This window comes from Mesocricetus auratus, unplaced genomic scaffold (assembly GCF_017639785.1).
Source record: "Mesocricetus auratus isolate SY011 unplaced genomic scaffold, BCM_Maur_2.0 Super-Scaffold_100026, whole genome shotgun sequence".
In the NCBI taxonomy this organism is placed as follows: Eukaryota; Metazoa; Chordata; class Mammalia; order Rodentia; family Cricetidae; genus Mesocricetus; species Mesocricetus auratus.
In genome coordinates, this window is record NW_024429207.1 from 14,034,123 (window position 1) to 14,055,548 (window position 21,426).

The 21,426-nt window shown below is 38.3% G+C and overlaps 1 protein-coding gene across 2 annotated transcripts in view; it reads right to left on the minus strand.

Moving 5' to 3' along the window:
- Tusc3 (tumor suppressor candidate 3) overlaps positions 1–21,426 on the minus strand; it is a 141,825-nt gene that overhangs the window by 40,098 nt on the left and 80,301 nt on the right. The window contains exon 6 of one of the 2 annotated variants that reach the window (XM_005066634.4): positions 11,141–11,230. The exons of the other annotated variant lie outside the window; for it this stretch is intronic. Within the exon in view, the coding sequence (XP_005066691.1) occupies positions 11,141–11,230 (90 nt within the window). The remainder of the gene's footprint in view (positions 1–11,140; positions 11,231–21,426) is intronic. 2 annotated transcript variants of the gene reach the window in all.

Here is a 21,426-nt window from a genome sequence, read left to right on the forward strand (position 1 = left end):
AAGCTGAGAGAAATCTATTGGGTCCTGAATTTTGTTCAGTATTATTTACGCAAAGAAATGTGAAAATTTCCCAGTGCATACTTATTTCATCCCCACAGTAACATCATTATCATTTATAAACTAAAGCATAAATTTGTCTACAGTGTAGGCAAATTATGCTGATTTTCATAGTTATTTTAATAGAAGGCAGCTAATATTTTTGTTTTGATAACACATGTAACATATAACATTGGGTTAAAGTTTACAGAAGTCCTTAGGCATATAAAGACAAACTATTTTTAAGGCAAATATTTACAAGTTACTCTACGTTTTCATTTTAATGTGTATAGAAGTATATGTGGTACATGAATGTCTCATATGAGATTGTTTCACACCATTCAGTTCTTTCTTTGGGACCCATTTGTCATTTCCAGTTTAGTTACCTATGTTTAAAAATACAAACTCTAAATTTTCATTTTAATGTGTATAGAAGTAACATAGATAATATGAATACCAAAGAGATGGGCTTTGGATGTTTATTTACTTCAGATTTCACTACTTTTATGAAATGTCAAATGGTATTATACTTCGTAGCCTTCACAGAATAGTGTCAATTAGTGAAGTTTATATGGTCTTATTCTTAAAGATATACATTTAAAATATTTTCCTAGATTTCAAATTACATGATTACTATCGAGTTATAATTAATATAACTCAATAATATTGAGTTATTGAAAGAATATATATGAGGATATATTGAGAATAATCTCTGGTTTTTAAAGAAAAGAGGGTGCTATTTAGCATATTAATTCTTTGAAAGCATGAAATAACTTTCCATAATTGGAAAAAAATTAAGCAATGTCAAGAAATTAATGAGTAATTCAACATTTACTCTGTATGAACGTGGATTCTTTTCTCATTTAATTTTCATGTAATATCAAGTCAATTCTGGTTTGTCAGAGAATATTTAGTTATACTACGGTTTGACAATGAAAAGACATTTTCATTTTGTAGTTCTATTATAAGCGCATTTGTGTGTAGGGGTATGTTGTGTGTGCTTGTGAAGTTCACAAGACAAATTTCAGTTATTGAATTCCTTCTTTTAGTGTGTGAGTTCCCAGGAAACAAAATTCAGGTCTGCAGGCACGAATGTAAGAGACATTAGTCAATGAGCAATCTTGCCATCTATCAGGGTTTAATTAGTAAAGTCTTATTTTCCTGATATACTTTAAAAGTTAAAGGCAAGGATGAGAGATACCATAATAGAAGGAGCCATTATAATTTGGAGGAGAGATCTGGCACTAGTGAGATCTTCACAGATCTACAAGAATGACACCAACTGGCATTAAGGCTACCTTAAATGCCCTCTCATGATAATGAGATTGATGACTATATTATATGCCATCCTAGAACTCTCATCCAGTGGCTGCCGGAAGCAGAGGCAGACACCCACAGCTAAAAACCGAACTGAACTCCTGGAACCCAAGTGCAAAGAGGAGTGATGAGCAAAGGAATCAAGACCAGACTGGCGAAACCCACAGAGGCAGCTGACCTAAACAAGAGAGAACGCATGGACCCCAGACAGATGACTGAGAGGCCAGCATAGGACTGATCCAGAAACCACCACCCCCCAACCTGGGTGTCAGAAAAGAGGCCTTGGCAATCTATGGGACCTTGAAGAGTAGAGCAGTATTTATTCCTGTCATACAAATAGACTCTGGGAGCCCATTCCCATGGAAAGATGCTCTCTCAGCCTGGACACAAGGGGGAGGACCTAGGCCCTGCCCAGGATGATATGACAGACTCTGAAAATCCCTCATGGAATCCCTTACCCTCCCCGGGGAGTGGAGGGGGGGATGGAGGGTTAGGAGGAATGGAGGGGCTGGGAGAGGAGGGGAGGGAGAGGGAACCAAGAGTAATGTGTAAAAAGTTAAATTAAAAAAAAGTTAAAGGCATAGAATTACTATTTTCTTTTTGCAAAGCAAAACATCTATTTGTCTATAAGTTATTAAATGTCTATCATGTGGAGTGCCTTGTTAAGAAGTCCCTCTAATTGTCCCTTGTAATATGTATGTGGGATGCTGAAATCCGTGGGAGGAAGCAGTTTACACTGCTCAAAGGTTTGACAAGACACAGCAGCATTTTGGCTGAGAATGCATAGAGTTAAAGGTCACAAAGAAAGTAAATACGAGGTGGAGAGAGAGGGCAAACCACGGCAATAATAATAGAGGCAGGCAATCTTGTCAAAGTCAGCTAGGTGGGCAATGCTACCAAAAGTAACAGGGAATATAAGGACATATGTGTAAAAGATCAGATAGCTATGGGGTTACTTTAGTAACAACCACATAGCATAGTAAGAAGCAATATTCTACATATGAGACTCTACGCTAACCCGCAACACACTATACAATTCCTCCCTAGTTTATGAGGTCTCACAGACTGTACTGCAGACTGTACTAGACATTAGTGCACTCTCAAGATATGTTCACTGCAGGTAAAAACAACGGATGAGTCAACCAGAACAGAAAGAAACCTGGTTCTAACACCTTATATAAATTTTCTGCTCATCTTTTATATATTAATTATATTTCAATTTTTTGGGCTTTATTGTTTTTTAAATAAAGATAAGCTCAACATTCATGTTGTAGATGGTACTGAACAGCATTTGCAAATATATCTAATCAAAATATCACAACAATAGCTTAAGTACATACAATCTCCAATTTATAATTGGAGATGGAATTGCAGGACTAATAAGACCTTCATAGATCTACCATGAGTAAAATCTGAGGCATGAAAGCTGAAACATAAGAAAGTCTAGTGGATCATTAACACTGACTCAATCAGCAGCAGTGTCTCTTTACACCCAATGCTTTTACATGCATAAACATGTGGGCACAACACTTGGAATATTACAAAGCAGTGACAAACCCTGGATTAGGTATGACTAACAACACCAATCCTAGGCAACAGCTAACACTTACTCTTAGAAGGAACGATGCATTTGCTTACAGTGGGAGTAATAGCCTAAGTATAAATTTTATTGCATTTTATGCATTTTTCTTGAACATGACTGTTTATCAACAGTATAACCCTAAGCTGTATAGTTTCCCTTTAGCTATGCAGTAATGATTGCTTTTGTGATGACTTTCACACTGTTAAGTGGATCATTAGTGCCTGCCTTGTGCAATTACATAGCATCTTAACAGTGACAAACTCGCAATCAGCTCAGCACTCTCTTCCAGCACTATTAATTCTCTAACATTCCTCAGATCATTTACACTGAAATAGAACTTTGTTAATATTTTCTACTTTTTAAAGTATGTGTTGTTTCTCAATTAATGTGATAATGTGAATAAAATGCTGTATTAAAGATAGTTTTTATATATAAAGCATTGAAAATGAAATGAAAAAAGTCAAAATATACTCCAAAATGTTATGTATTAAGCTTGTTTTGTCCAATCTGCTTAGTCTAGTTAGAAGCTTACATGATTAATGACAGAATAAGGCAGTGTGGTGGTGGTGCACACCTCTAATCCCAGCAGAGGCAGGAGGATCTCTGTGAGTTCAAGGCTAGCCTGGTCTACAAGGTGAGTGCCAGGACAGGCTCCAAATCTACACAGAGAAACCCTATGTTGAAAAACAAAACAAAAATAAATTAAAAAACAAAAAAGGCAGAATAAGAAGTTCAGAACTGACATGTCATCAATTATATGTACTTTCTTTATATTACATACTTTTATAGTATTTATGTGTGTGCGCGTGTGTGTGTATGTGTGTGTATTCCTAGTAAGAAGCCATTCCACACATATAGCAATTGGAGGAGGAAGAGGAGAAAGAGGAGGAGGAGGAAAAACCCCTAATAATAGCATTTGACTAGTTCTAGCTAATGCACACAAGGAAACCAGCATTGAATAGACAATTTTACCAGCATGTATAGGCTTACACAGTCCACATAAGCTATCATCAAAGTATATTTCAGGTTCAGGCCCCAGGTTACACTGTGAACAAGTGAAACAGTTTGGAAACTGTAAGTCTACCCATATGGACAGATATTGACAAAATTACTTAAGTAAAACAGTGTTGTTCTTTTCGAATAGACCAGGCTCAGCTGGTCCACCTTGCAGAATTATGCTACTCCTGATAAAGACTTAATGCAGACCAGACTTAATAAGTAATGATGGTTGTTACAGGCTGTGACTTGCTTGAGCTACCCATGTTCTTTGGGTCTAACGACTGCTTAGAAGTCAGGGTGTCTCCTTTTGTTACAGGAATGAAACTCAACTTGACATCAGTCCTGGTGACAATTTACAGAAGTGGTTTCCCAGGGACTGTAGACTTTTCTAACAAGCCCGATCAGTTCACTACTTAGCTCCAGTCACAGCAGCAGCAGCAGCAGCAGCAGCAGCAGCAGCAGCAGCAGCAGCAGCAGCAGCAGCAGCAGCAGCAGCAGCATTCCTTTAACAAAATTACACTTTGTGTAACAATGTTTCCTAAGCCACTTAATTTGTAAATCCTTGATAGCCTCAATTTTATGTCTTCAAGTTCCTTCTGCAGCATATATAATATACTTTATTGATGGCCCCAAATTACACACAGTTATTACCAGTGTTTCTACAATTTATCACTAGTAAGTACAAGGGAAGTGGGAAGGGAAAGCTCAGAAGATTTGATTGCAATGGGTATCAATTCTGGAGAGCACAGTTCAAATAAAAATCTTACAAACTGCCAACGAGAAAACTTCCATAAGGAAATAAAATCTGCACCTATATAAAAACATTGAAGTATGTAATAAAAATAAAATTATCAATTATAGAGACAAATCTCATATATATATATATATATATGCACACACACACACACCTTCAATACTATGCAGGATTATTTATAAAACACTATATAGTTCCTTATAAAAAGAACTCACTGTTTGTATATATGGTGGATTACATTGATAGATTTTCTAATATTGAACCATCCCTGCATTCCTGGGATGAAGCCGACTTGATCATGGTGGATGATTTTTCTGATGTGTTCTTGAATCAGGTTTGCTAGTATTTTATTGGGTATTTTTGTATCGATGATCATGAGGGAAATTGGTCTATAGTTCTCTTTCTTAGTTGTGTCTTTGTGTGGCTTGGGTATCAAGGTAATTGTAGCCTCGTAAAAAGAGTTTGGCAGTGAGCCTCCTGCTTCTATTGTGTGGAATACTTTGAGGAGTATTGGAACCACATGATCATCTCACTAGATGCTGAAAAAGCCTTTGACAAAATCCAGCACCCCTTCATGATAAAGGTCCTAGAGAGATCCTGAATATAATAAAAGCAATATACAGTAAACCAACAGCTAACAATAAACTAAATGGAGAGAAACTCAACGCAATTCCTCTAAAATCAGGAACAAGACAAGGCTGTCCACTCTCTCCATATCTCTTCAACATTGTACTTGAAGTTCTAGCTACAGCAATAAGACAACAAAAGGAGATCAAGGGGAAAGAAGAATCAAGCTTTCACTATTTGCAGATGAATTGATAGTTTATATAAGTGACACAAAAAACTCCGCTAGGGAACTCCTAGAGCTGATAAACACCTTCAGCAAAGTGGCAGGATACAAGGTAAACTCAAAAAAATCAGTGGCCCTATTATATACAGATGATGAAGTGACTGAGAAAGAAATCAGAGAAACCTCACCCTTTACAATAGCCATAAACAGCATCAAATATCTGGGGATAATGTTAACCAAGGAAGTGAAAGACTTGTATATCAAGAACTTTGAGTCTTTAAAGAAAGAAATCAAAGAGGATACCAGAAAATGGAAAGATCTCCCATGCTCTTGGATTGGTAGGATCAACATAATAAAAATGTCAATCTTGCCAAAAGCAGTCTACAGATTCAATGCAATTCCTATCAAAATTCCGGCAAAATTCTTCACAGACCTGGAAAGAACATTAATCAACTTTATATGGAAAAACAAAAGGTCCAGGAGAGCCAAAACAACCCTATACAATACAGGAACTTCAGGAGGCATCACCATACCTGACTTCAAGCTTTATTATACAGCTATAGTCCTGAAAACACCTTGGTATTGGCACAAAAATAGGCAGGTTGACCAATGGAACCGAATTGAAAACCCTGATTTTAACCCACACACCTATGAACACTTGATTTTTGACAAAGAAGCTAAAACTATACAATGGAAATAAGAAAGCATCTTCAACAAATTGTACTGGCATAACTGGGTACTGGTATGCAGAAGACTGCAGATAGATCCATGTTTATCACCTTGTACAAAACTTATGTCCAAATGGATCAAAGATCTCAACATAAATCCAGCCACACTGAAACTTTTAGAAGAGAAAGTGGGAGATACTCTTCAACGAGTTGGTACAGGAGACTACTTCCTGAACATAACACTAGTGGCACAGACACTGAGATCAACAATTAACAAATGGGACCTCATGAAACTGAAAAGTTTCTGTAAAGCAAAGGAGACAGTCAACAAGACAAAAAGGCAGTCCACAGAATGGGAAAAGATATTCATTAACCCCACATCTGACAGAGGGCTAATCTCCAAAATATGCAAAGAACTCAAGAAGCAAGTCTCCAAAACACCAAAGGATCCAATTAAAAGGTGGGGTACAGAACTAAACAGAGAATTCTCAATAGAGGAGGCTAAAATGGCCAAGAGATACTTAAGAAAGTGTTCAACATCCTTAGCCATCAGGGAAATGCAAATCAAAACAACTTTGGATACCATCTTACTCCTGTCAGAATGGCTAAAATCAAAAACACTGAAGACAATTTATGCTGGAGAGGATGTGGAGAGAGGGGAACACTCCTCCACTGCTGGTGGGAGTGCCAACTCGTACAGCCACTTTGGAAATCAGCATGGAGATTCCTCAGGAGAATGGGAATCAATCTACCACAAGACCCAGCAATTCCACTCTTAGGCATATATCCAAATGAGGCAAATTCATACAACAAGGACATCTCCTCCACTATGTTCATAGCAGCATTATTTGTAATAGCCAGAACCTGGAAGCAACCTAGATTCCCCTCAATTGAACAATGGATAGAGAAAATGTGGTACATTTACACAATGGAGTATTACTCAGCAGAAAAAAAAAAAAACAATGCAATCTTGAAATTCGCAGGTAAATGGATAGCAGTGGAAGAAACCATCCTGAGTGAGGTAACCCAGTCACAAAAAGACAAACATGGTATGCACTCACTCATATATGGATTTTAGGCATGGATCAGGAGAGTGCCAGTTTGCACTTCCAATGACAGAGAGTCTGGGAAACAGGAAAGAACATAAAAGATATGCACAGTACCCAAGAGAAGAAGAATGAGGCAAGATCCTCTGAACAGATGGGGAACATGGCGAGGGAATGGGGGGGAGGGGGAGCTGGGAAATAGAGAGGGGGAGAAGAGGAAGAGAGAGTAGGTCATGGGGGAACAGGAAGGTTGAGTGGGGGGGGGTAGAATAGGGGGAAGAGGGAATCATAGGTTAGAAGACAGATCAGGGACCATTGTGACCTCTAGTGATCTAAACGGATGACACCAATTGGCAAGCTAAGCAATAGTGGAGAGACCACCCCGAATGCCCATTCCTGATAATGAACTTGATGTCTATAACCATCCTGGAGCCTTCATCCAGTGACTCATGGAAGCAGAGGCAAACACCCATAGTTAAACACTGAACTGAACCTAAGGAACCCAGCGACAGAGAGAGAGGAGAGATGAGCAAATTGGCAAAGAATGGGCTGGCAAAACCAGCAGAGAGAGCTGATCTGAACAGGGGAGAGCTCTTGGACCCCAGTCCGACAGCTGGGAGGCCAGCATGGGACTGATCCAGACCCCCTAAATGTGAGAGTCAGTGAGGAGGCCTGGGCAACCTATGGGGTCCTGAGCAGTGGATCAGTGTTTATCCCTCGAATACTAACAGACATCGTGTGTCCATAACACAAAGAGGGATGCTCTCTCTTCCTGGACTCTTAGGGGAGTGGCTGGACCCTACCCTGAGTGAAATGACAGACTCTAGATATCCCCTATGTGGAAGGAATTGGCAATAGGGTGGGGAGGTGCGGGAGGAGGGGAGGGAGAGGGAACTGGGATTGACATGTAAAACGAGCTATTTAAAATTAAAATAAAAAAGTATAAAAAAAGAGAAAAAAATTGACTCACCATGATAGAGGAGATATTTTCAATATTATTTTGGCTAGTTTTTTCAGAGCACAATAACTTAATACAACATGAAACTGTATTTTTTCCATATAGCATTTCCTTCTGTTTGGAATCTAGAAGGCTGGCATGTTGGAGGCTGAAGCAAACACTGTTCATGAAAGGACTCTCATGCACAACCTTGCCCTCAGCACCTCACTGCACTCCAGCCTGACTTGCCCCCAGAACCGGTGTTTGCTTGGATTTCTTTCGATGAAGTTTGCCTGTGCCAAGAAAGCAATGCTTAGATAGGGAACATGCACTCACCTAATGACTGACAGGAGGCTGCATAAATAAATGCCTCCTATTACTGCAGGAGAACCAGCATCTATATCAAATGGCTCCAAAACACCCTGAGGGATGACACTCAAGCTTCAGTGGCTCACCGGATTGACTAACCTGGTAAGGGGAACATTTTCAGCTATCCTCCTTTTGTAGACTCAAACTCTAACCGTTCTATTTTCCTTCACCGCCAATGTGAACAATTTTCCATTAAGTCATTCCTGCACTGTTCAATATGCATGCATTGCTATTGTCTCTTGTACCGGGTCCCCACTCCCGGTAGTTTCTTTTCTGGGGGCCTGTAGCTTGTCTAGACCACTCATTCCATTGTTGCCCCTAGAATGAACCCATTGCGTGTATGTGATGGTTGTGTAATTTTATCTACATGTGGGACTCATGGCAATGGAGCAGGCGTATCCCTAGTGCTTTCACTGGCTCTAGGGAACCAATTCCTCCTACTGGGGTGCCTTGCCCAGACTGATATCAAGCTGGTCTTAAGGCAGCTTGATAAGCCATGCTTTGCTGACTCCTTTCTGAGTGAATACTGAAGAGTAGACTGAGGAGGGGGCAGAGGAGAGGTGCAGGGAGAGATAGAAGAGAAGAGGGAGAAGAGGTCCGGATGGAAAATAAATAAATACATTTAATTTTAAGAAAGCATCTGTAATGTTCAAAGAGCAAGAGTAACATCAATGAAGGGAAGCTGTGTTGCCTGCAATATGGAAAGAAGAAAAGCATCTCAAGGGCAAAACTCTAACCATTGAAAAAAACCATGGTATAAAAATGAAAATCCATTTAAAAGACTTTCCTTCATAAAGAAAGGGCAGCAGGGCCACCTAACTTATTAGGGCCACACAGTCAAGTATGTTCCTGGTCACGGTGCATTAGCACTGACAGGATACAACTAGAGTCCAAGGAAGTCTGGATACTTGGTCATATGGAAACAGAAGCTGGAGTTGTTTTTGTATGTTAGTTTTGCCTGTATACACAGTAAAGCATTTACAGAACCGGGAGGTTTGTATCAAGATTTCTGAGAAGAGCTGATGAGACCAACCAGTGCGTAGTAACATCACATTGCAGGTAGGGAGACCTTCACGAGTCAGTGCATGAGAGTGGCAGCCTAAGACAGAATGGAGAACCTGGATGACAGGGATGTCAGAAATGAGAGACCCCAGGCAAAGTGAGAAACACACAGGGAGCATACATCTGAGGCTGCCCAGGCTAGCTGAATTTCACATGCTAGCATGAAGGACAGATATAACGTCACCCTGCAGGGTTTCTGTTGCTCACATCTTCCCATTCCTCCCTTTGGGAATGGGAGAATTTACTCTGAGGCATCCATTTTTACTTTTTTACGTTTTTAACTGGGACATATATCTAAGAGATTTCCTTGAATGTCCGTAGAAACTTCGGACTTCTAACGAGTTTTACGACACTAGGGACTCTTGGAATTGTATAAATGTATTTTATATACGGAGACAGTCAAGAGGCTTTGGATGTCAGGGCTGAGGATTATGTCTGGCTGTCTTCTATAGATTCATATCTTGAGCATTTGTTTCTTAATTAGTAGCGTTCTTCTTAGAGGCTATGGAGTTTTTACCATGGTGGGGGTTCACTGGAAGAAATCAGGTCACAAGGACTTCTGAGAGGTCCAACTGTCCTGCTCTGGGCCCCACTTTCTCTGCTCCCAGGTCTGCCACAGTGTGTACAGCCTCCACCTCATGTTCCTGTTCTCATGGACTAAGACACCCTCAAATTATGAGCCAAAGTGAATCTTTCTTCATTGAGATGTTTCTGCTAGATGCTTTGGTTGCAGCAACACAAGAGCAACCATAACTGGCTGCATAATAAAATATTAACTTATGAGGTGAACCGAGAGTGAGCACCTGTGTAAAATACTCCAACTGGTCAAAGGTATGGGGTGGGATGCAGGATAACTGTTAGCGGTCTACTGACCTGAATGACATCATTGTGTAATCCACTAAAAATCCTTCTATTTTTCCAAAAGAACAAAGGAGAAAAAGAGAAAATAAAGCATATCTCTGAATACTTTTTAATACTCAGAAACCTAATATTAAACTGCCAGGGGAAAAAGTAACTAAGCTGATCTATTACAGTATTTTCTTCCCTACAAAAGAAAAGAAATCTAACGGGCCATGTCATGAATTTGGGAGCTATTACTGATATAAATTCCATTATCTACTTAATTAATGCATAGATTCTACGATGTTTTCAACTCTACTTTTAGTTCTGTAGCAAAGGTTTCTTGACACTCCAATGAGATGTTAGAATTCTTGATGATATTTAAATTAACTTTTGAAAGTTAAACTTACTACTGATGGTATACTAGACACTTCAATTTTTTTCATGTTGTATTTCATATTGTTGTCACAATAATTTACAAACTTGTAGAAATAGTGTTAAGTGTATGTGTGTACTCTGTAGGGGACATAATTTAACTTTTCAGGTATCAAAATGAAAGTGGTCCTTACTCTAAAGTAAGACATACTATGTATTTAGGCATGTGTGCATATATAGGGCAGAAGTAGTAAATGAAAAGATGTTTTGTTTCATGAAGAAAATCTATTCTTACTAGAGGATAATCATAACTTCATTTAAGAGGTATAATGTTTATAGTATTGACGGATAGAAAATAAACTTACCACTTGTCCATTGTGTGGGTTCTTATGAGCATATGGAGGTCCACGGATATGATTCCACATCTGGCCAGACGTCATAGCAAAGACTATACACTGAAAACCAGGGTACAATATTTCAATACATAAGCTAGGGAATGCCAGAATAATGCAATTAAAAAGTAACACTCACCATTAAACTTCTATTTTAAAAAACCATGTATCAGCTCCCGCAGTTTAAAAAAAAAAATCAGTTTACTATAGGATCCCGAGCAAATTACTTATTCTACCTGCTCTGGCAGAGTGACAACCTGACACCACTTGCAAGCCCTCCAGTCAAAAGAGCAGCTGAAACATGAGGTAGTGATGAAGACCAGGGTCCTCTCTACATCTTCTAGACTCCATCTGCACACTAGCTAGGGCTATCCACAGCTACCATAGTGCTATCTCCACTTGGCTACAAATCCAGATCTGTAGAGGTGGGGAAAGCTACAAAAAGTTAAACTAAAGAACAACTCTAGGGATTATTTTTAGACCTGTTGGCTCTATATGGAAAAAAATTATTTGGAATCTAATCTTGATGATAAGAAAGCATTAATGGAGGGGTGTTAATGAACGAGAAATCACAGATTGGTCATGATAACTTTTGGTTATACAAGTTCTACTGAAATACTATTTTAAAATTCATAAACTCAAACACACCTCCAGAATAAAATGAGTGCCTCAGGCCAGATTGTTATTCTTCTGGCTCTGTAATTTGTTCCAATTACTCTCCATGTCAGCTGCCTAGTTCTGGTAACTGTCTCAACAAGGGTTAAAAATAGCAGTAAATCACAATGGAGGTTTGGTTGTTTTGTTTCTTAAAGAGGACAAGAAGAGGAGCAGGATGTGGCATATCCTTGGAGGACTACAAACTCAGAGAACTAAGTTGGCTTACGTTCAACAACGCTTGTGAACCAGAATTTCAACAGAAAATGTTAAACTCATTTTGAGAGGTTAATATGAATCTTCTACTCGCACTGATGAAAGTAATCTGAAATTAACTTAACAATTCTTAGAAGCCAGAACTGATATGGGCAGAACTGAATAAGACATTTTCTGAAGCCAGATATTTATAAATATTTGTACTTAATATGAAATATTAGAATACCAGTCTACTATAGGCAGAGAATATATTTACCCATCTAACAATACACTTTATGATAGAAATTGTGAGGAAAATAAATTCTATACTTAATTCACATCTTAGTTTCAGTGAATTTAGAGAGAGTTAAAATTTTGTGCTAAAGATAGTCTCAAGCAGAATGTATTGAGAAACCACAGAAAGAGATATATATGAAAAAACCACATTTATAATAAACAGATGACCTCTGTTGCTATAATAGATGGACAATGACACTAGAATTCTACCAGTTTGAGGCATCGCATTCACATGGACTAAATCTGTCCCGATGTATATATCTACCGGTTCTTTGCCTTTGTACTGACTGTTTTGTTAATCCTATTTCCATTATGGTTGATGGACCAGGATGGTCAAGGATAGACTTCAGAAAGATACTATTTGCAGTATGGAAAAGAGTTGAGAGAAATTAGTTTTAGTAAGGTGAGATTACAGAGACCTATCCCATGGTACTGACAACAACTAAGAGAAGGACAGCCATATAAGAGGTGGCATCACTGGGCCTTAGTGGCTGATTGACATTACAGAAAATAGACTCAAAGCTAAAACTAAGAACCCACGTATCAGGTTTCTTCTTTATCTTTGAGGCAGGTTCTCGCATTCAATATATAAGATCTGCTTGGCATAGAAATAACTACATGGTCCAATCTGGCTTGTGTTCCATAGTTTCCACATGTTTGGGTCTAGGATTACCATGGACACTGCATGGCTAGGTTACTGGTTTCTGACTTGAGCAACAGGGTAATTTGAAGAGCTACTCAGAGACATTAAGAATGAGGCTGAGGCATGCAAGAATAAATAAGGAGGTAGAAAGACTTAGAATTCAGTTTAAAGGGGCAGCCACAATATACCTTCAAAATACTCATTTCTGAGCTTAAGCAATGGTTCTATGGCTAATATCAACTGTTTTTCTTGCAGAATATCTGGGCTCAGTCCCAGCCCCGACCCGGTACCTCACAACCACCTGTAACTGCAGACCAAGGGGATCTCCTGCCCTCTTCATGTCATGCCTCCACAGGCAGCACCAGGGCAAACATGATGCATACACCAACAGACACTCACACATACACATAAAATCAAATATTAAAAAACTAATTTCCAAAAGGCATTACATATATAATAACAGAAGTAAAAAGTGAAGCTACCAGGTATCATTACTAAAGTATGAGAAGAAATTAAATTACCCAAGAACACTAGGTAGGGTGAGATTAAAACAAGACCTAAGAATAACCCCAAAAGATGACTCAGAAATTCCTGTCATCACAGAAGTTGGAATCCTCAGGTCTGATATAGTTGGGGAGTGTTATATAAATAGTAGGCAAATGTAGTTCTTTGGGATATGAGGTCATAGTGGTCCATAAACATCACAGTCGAGAGAAGATCAAATATAAAACAACCTGACAAGCCTCAACTTGAGGGTAGAAGGTATTTACATACGACATCTATATCACCTCCTCCTAGGCTCCAGGAACATCACAGTAGAGGTGCAGAAAGAATACAAGAGCAGAAGGCTAGTAAAGAATGTTGTGAACAGCTGTCATTGTATGTGATATGATATTGTCCCAATGAACTCAATAGCACAGCTGCACATACAAGACATATACACACTGGGCCAACCAACATCCTATCGTGGCATTTTAGAAAAGAAACTATTATACTCAGGCTAGCTGCAGTGCTAGAGAATTATTTATAAAGGGAAGATTTTACAATGATATTGATTGAATAAGTGAAAAAAGGAACATAATCTAGCACATGAACAAGAGGTGTTAGCTTCAGATAGGAGCAGAAATTGTTCAGTGTTAACAGTAGACAGTAGTCCAAGACACAGGAGGTTCATCTATCAAATATGGTGCTCAATATAGTCTGGGAATCTACACCAGATAGAAACAAATCTTCAAAAATACACAATCTCTGTCAACTGGGCATTTAGGTTCCAGATCATAACCATTTTTGTGGCATGTGAACTTCTCTAAATAAGACAAATAGAGAAATATTTCTAAGATTTTCACATTATAGAATTTAGCCAATACATGAAAGTGTTGTTCCCATTCAGAATTACTTCTAAATTATGATAATTCTGAGATCATAGTTAAGTCCTGTGACATGTTAATATAGCATTACAAACAAATATAAACACGTTTTGCTAGTAACTCATGAGAAAATGACTAAATTTTCTTAAACATAAGCAACACCACAATCTATGGCAGGTTACTTAAATTTTGCATATTTCGTTCAATTATTTATTCAGGAGTCCAGAAGCTGGTTTAGTAAGTATAAAGGAGCCTTAAGAACAAGATGCTCTGCTGAGCCTGCTGAGGCAGTGACAGACATACTTACAGAAACCCAGGCATTCTCAAAGTTGTGGAAATTTTCACAAGACACAACAAAATGCTGACTCAATAGTCTTCTAAAATGCAAGGCATGCCAAGTTCATGCCACCAGCCTTTAAAGTATGATCTCTGTTCTTCTTAACTGCTAAAATGTCACCATTTCAGTATACTCTTTAATTTGATTATTTTGATTTTTTTTCATTGAAATAAGCGGGACTTTTATTAAATAATATATACAAAGCATGCATTATTCATGAGGACATGGTTTCTATGAGCCATCACAAAGTGAACATCCTCTTGTAAATTACACAAATGAAAACTATAGAGCACTAACTACTATCTTAAGAAAGAACCCTTGTCAGTCTAATAGCTGCCAAGATAGACTCCACAGGGAGGGTATTTTCTTGAAAGTGCTGCAGTAAACATCAGTGCATGCTCTCCTTCATAGATACAATGAAGCTTGATTTCAGAGGGAGAGTTAAATGCACTGATACATATCTCAACACTTTGTATCCCTGCATATCCTAGCTGAAGCCTGGTATGGTCAAATAACAATTTAATTTTACAAAGCCTTAGAGATCATGGAAAGTGAACATATTTTCATATGTTGAATGAAATTTTAACATTGGGTGATAGTGTGATCTTTTGTCTTCTTTTAATAGAGGGATACCTTGCTTAGCCTAGATACAGAGCGAAGGGCCTTGTCCTGTCTCAACAGTGATGTAACAGACTTTATTGGCTCCCCATGGGAGGTCTCACCCTCTCTGAGATATGGATGGGAGTGAGGGGAAGGTGGGGGAACTGGAGGAAGCAAGGGAGGGGGAACAGAGATTGGTATGTAAAATAAAAAAAGATTGTTTTTCAAATGTTTTAAAAATATACTTGGTTACATGCCCTGCTGTTAGCGGCTCATTGAAGTTCTTTATACTGTGGATCCAGGTACTTTTTAAAATATACAGAGAGCAAGTAAGACTTAGCAAATGGATGCTTTTCCCTTCATTTTCTTAAGTGTCACTTAGTAAACAGCTCTTAACGTTATAAAAGCTCATTGATTTCTTCTTTTTCAGTTTCTTCGGTCTCTGCTCTAAGATATTCTTGTCTAACAATACAAAGCTACACCTTCTGATGAAAGTATTATGCTCCCAATTAGACTGATAATTCGGTTTGTTCTCTTATACGTCTGGATTCAATTAAATATTTACATGAGTGATGGGGGATTGTCTTTCTGTATGCTGTGAATACGTTTATCTTATTGATTGATGAATAAATGCTGATTGGCCAGTAGCCAGGCAGAAAGTACCAGACTAGGAAAATTCTGGGAAGAGGTAAGGAGAGTAAGTCTCCAGAGAGAGCCACCAAAGGAACAACATGCCCAAGTATGAGTATGAAGGGTAAGCCACAACCTTGTGACATAACAGAGGTTAATAGAAATGGGTTAATAATTAAGAAAGGTCTAGCCAGCAAGAAGCATGCTGTGGGACTGGGGTGACAGAAACTCCACCTTCCTTCACTCACCCTCTCTGAGGAGTGGATGGAGGTGGGGTGAGGGAAAGTTGAGGGAGCTGGAGGAGGGGATAGAGGGGCAACTGGGATTGGTATGTACAATTAAAAAATTGTTTTTAAAATAAATAGCAGAAGTCAAGAAGAAAGAATAAAACGTACTAACTCCTCAACATGAGCCTTAATGGTACATTACTAGTGAAAATAACCATGTCTTAAAAATCTCATTACATCTAAACAGTCTGTTCACCTAACTTCCACTAATTCAACAAATCCTTACTGAGCACTTTCATAGTGGACAAGTCTACAAGGACACACGACCTATCTCACAGCTATAAAAGATATGGACTTCTAGTCTTTGTATACGAGGCAAGCATTCAACAGAACTCAGCATATTGTGGCATCTCGCATAAAGTTTCTAGAATTTTGTGATTAAACTAGGCGCACTCCCCCTAACATGCATGTTTATGTTTTCAAAATGGGTTACTCAACTCCTGAGATTCTCCAGGGACAAGTGTGGTTCATGCCACTATACATTTAGCAGCTCTAAGCAATGGGTTTGCATTAGATGTTTTGCTTGCCAGGTATCCAAGCATTCAACAGAATTCAGCATATTGTGGCTTTGTATCTATGGGTTTCACATGTAAATTCAGTTCACCAGCGATCAGAAACAATTTTAAGAAATTTTGAGTACTCTAAAATGTATAGACATGTTTTCATGGTATTGGTCCCTACATGGTAAAATGTGATAAGCATTTACAGGTAACCTACAAATGATTTTAATGTAAACAATTACATCAAGGACATGACTACCTGCAGGCTGTGCTATAGATATGAATTCTGGAACCAATCTCCCATAGGTATAAAAGAACTAAGTATGCAGGAAAGCAGATTCATAATTTAGTATTACATGATTTAAGTTTCACATATCTTTAAAATAAAAGAATGCAGCTGAATATTACCAGAATATTACACAGATCTTCTCCTACAGCCTTCCTACACCAACCAATCCTTTTGTTTCAGTGACCAACTTCCTCAGACAATCTTCATTCTTCCTATTCCACTCCAATTCCAATCCTCAGAGTCTTATCACCAACTTTGTAAACCACCTATTGTGGCCTCCCCTTCCTCTCTGCCCCTATTCCCAAGAGATCACACAGATCTTTTTATACAACCTTCCTCTAATACCATCTCATCCCTCTGTCTCAGCTACTAACTCCCACAGGAACTTCCTGGAAACCCAGCTGCCATGCTGGCCAGGGAATCACATAGGTTACTTTAAATCTCTCCCTTCTCTACCAATTCCAATTCCTGAGTCAACCTCAGCTTTGTAACAGACTGCCTGCTATGATTTCTCATTCCTCTCTGCCCCCATTCCAAGATGACTACTCAGATCCTGGTGCAGCACCCAGCTTTCTTCCCCCTACCCTTCAACTCCTCTCCCTTTTCTAGGTCATCCCTATTCCTCAGTATTAGTTTCCAATATCTAAAAACCCATTCTACCCAGGACCCCTTATGGCCACACCTGGCATGATCTCAGAAGCATTCCCTATCAGGCAATACACAGTTACCATACTATTCTAAGGACAAGAAGGGCAACAGAATCCAAGGAACTTAACACACACCCAACAAACACAAGTCCAGATATCAATACCTACAATTACAATCATCCCAAATCCAGATGCTTAGACACCAGCATAGAAATATACTCAGTATCAACCAGGACAATAGATTGCTAAATGAAATGAAAAAATGTAGGAACTTAGCCAGGAACCTCAGAGGTAAGCCCAATTCATGAAGTTCAAGATACAGAAATGAGATAGAAGAAATGTATACCCCAGTTAATAAAATGTTAATTAAAAAGACCCAGGTATAAAACATCAAGGAAATCTAGGAAACTACAAAAAGACCACATGAGAATAAAAGCATATTGAAAAAGAGGAAGAAACCCAGGTAAAAGACAAAAAATATTTTCAGCAAAATTGGAGATCTTTTCCCTAGCCTACAAAGGTACATGAGTCATAGAGAATAGCAAACAGACAGGACCAGAAAATAAATCCCCTCATCATATAATCAAAATACTAAACTGTTTCTCCTTAGTAGAGAAAATTAAGACACAGGTTTGAAAAAACTACATTCTAAAAATATAAACTCATTCCAGGATACTGTCAGAATTCTCCGTAGGTATTCACTAGACTGCATATAAAGACTACCTATTTACAAAGGAGGCATACCTATCTTACAATGATTCAGTTGTTTGATAGTGAAGTGTTTGGGGCTCTGCTCAAATACCTACTTCACTGAAAAATGAACACGAACCACTATTTGTTTCCCACTTACAAAAGAACCAAACAACAAGCTACAGAGGCAGCATTATATAAGTCAAAAGATACAGTTTTATGAAAATACATATGGGAAGCAGGGTGGTGGTGGACCATGCCTTTAATCCCAGCACTAGGGAGGCAGAGGCAGGTGGAGCTCTGCATTCAGACCAGCCTGGTCTATAGAGCAAGTTCCAGAATAGCCAGGACTATACAGAGAAACCCTGCCTTGAGAATCTAAAATTAATTAAATAAATAAAATATGTAAGCAGAGGCATACCCTCTGAAATCTGAGCCACCCAATAGCTTGGAATGTTTATTCCAACAAATTAGGATGTGTTAAAAGCTTAAGGGTCTTTCCTGAATGTGAAAATTATCTGGGAATTTATACTAATCTCTAGCCTTTAAGCTTCTCATAAAATCTAAGTAATTAAACTGACATAATTTCTTTGAGGCAGGAGAAACATTAGGGTGTGAGAGCCATCTACTAGCACAGCTCATCAGTGGGAACAGGCAGAAAGAGCTCTACCCCACTGTGATTTACGGCAATAATAAGGCAGGCTTATTAGACTTTTAATGATATCTTATCTTTCATGTTTTTAATTGTAGATCCTTGGGATGTTTTCTTTTGTGTTTGAAATGAATGTTACTATTCAGCACACTAATATTGCCTAGGTTCAAATGACAGTAAGTAATCGGTGAAAAACAAGCAGTACCATGAAGCCCTACATTATGGGCTACAAACCACACAATTTTAACCCATTCTAGTATTTCAAACAACACTGATTTTTGAAAACTACAATGTTTACATTTGTCCTATGTTCTTTGAAATTATGTACTACTATAATTCCGTATTTTATTCATTCATTGTTTATCAACATCATAAATCAGGACATGGTTAATTCTCCAAGTAAAAGGAAAGGAAAAAAACAAGAACCAACCAACGATCTGTATTCTGTTCCATGGACCGTTGTTGCCTTTTATTAATACAAAGTATTTGAGAATCATGTTTCCTGCTCAAGAAGCCCAAGAAGCAGTAAAGTATACCTCTCTCACTTTTGTAATTTAACTCAGAACCTAGGAACCTATGAAATATGCATGTGCTAATATCTCTAGAGCTCATTTCCTCTTTGCCAGGAAGTTCAAATCTTTCTATCGTATACATAAACCATGATGAATAATTTCCTCCTTTTTGCAATATACACTCTATGCTTATTCTACTTGTAAACCAAAAGCAATAAGTATAGTAGTAAACATAATTACTCCCCTTATAGGACAGGTTACTCAGTGGTAAGAGTTTATAACACTAATTTCTTGGAAACTATGTTCTTAAAGAAACAACTATACAACATACACCTAGTGGTACCTAGCCTTATCTTTACTAGAAAATAGCATGGGGTAGGAGGTTGGGGATGGCTTAGAGAATAGACTGGTTGCTTCACAAGCATGAGTACCCAAGTTAATTCCCAGTTGCCATGTGAGAAAGTTGAGTATGTTGGCATATGCCTGTAATTCTAGCACTGGGGAAAGGGAATATTTTTAGAGATGGCTGGCCAAGCCTAGTTGAATTACTGAGTTTCACAATCAATGAGAGATCTTGTGTCAAAAAATTGGGTGGAAAGAAATAGAAAATACCAGTGGCAGTCTCTGGTCTCCATAAGCACCCCTATAAACATATCCACATGAACACGAGCACGTGCATGGAAAGAAACAGCACAGAGAAAGAGATTCTACAAGTACTATTTGTCTGGATAATTCCTTTTGTATTACTTATGCATTTCCTGAATGGCTGATAAGTGCTCCAAGAACTCTTCTTTCGCTAGGCAATTAGAAGCTTTTAATAGAATTTCTCCAAATCAGATATTAATATTTCTGCCCAAACTGAAATATATATGCTTGCTTCCAAAGGGGAAAAAAGAGAGATGTTGGTTATTTAAAACAGAAAAATATCTGGCAAACCGAATAAACAAGACAGCATATTGCAAAGCTTCATTACTATCTAAGAAAATCTCCAAAACAGACTGAGAGTATATGAAAATGAACAATCTAAGGGTTTCTCTACATAGTCCTGGCTGTCCTGGAACTCACTCTATAGAGCAAGCAGGTCTGGAACTCACAGATCTGCCTGCTTCTGCCTCTCAAGTGCTGGGACTTAAGATGTGTGCCACACACTCAGCAAATATGTGTGCGTGCGTGCGTGCGTGCGCGCGCGCGCGAGCGTGTGTGTGTGTGTGTGTGTGTGTGTGTGTGTGTGTGTGTGTTCATAGACAGGGCTTCTCTGTGTAACAGCTCTGGCTGTTCTGGAACATGCTTTATGCATATCAGATTGGCCTTGAACTCAAAGAAATCTACCTGCCTTTGCCTCCTGAGTGCTGGGATTAAAGGCATGTGCCACCACCTCACGATTTTAATATCTATGTTAAAGAAAGGAAGATTGCAAAAAAGTATGCAATTCATTTTTTAAATGAGCAATTTATCATTAGTAGAGTTGTAATATATTGTCTAAAAACATGTCTGTTCTTGAAGTCTGTTAGTAACTTCTAAAAGTCTCCACCAGGGAGTGGTTCACCTGTCAAAATTTACTTGTCAAATATGTATTTGTGAGTATTAGAATATATTCCTCTATGCCAATTTAATTAGCTCTTAAGGTTTCAAAGTAAAACACAACAGCAACAACACTATTCAGACAACTGTTGCTATATTTAAATACACGAGACAAATGGTCTCTTATGCATTTTTGCTGTCATAATGGGTTCTTTATGGCCATGAGGTTTAGACATTAAAAACAAAAAAATGTGCCTGAAATTATAGACACCCAGCCTTGTGAATACAGAATACAGGTAATTATGCTCAAATTCCAGTTCAGAGAGTATCTAGCTGTGCATACTTTAGCAAGCTAATTTTAACTGATTCTTTGTTTTCTTGCTTATAAAATAATAAAACTTCTTTGCACAATTATTATAAGACATACCCATAAAGTAA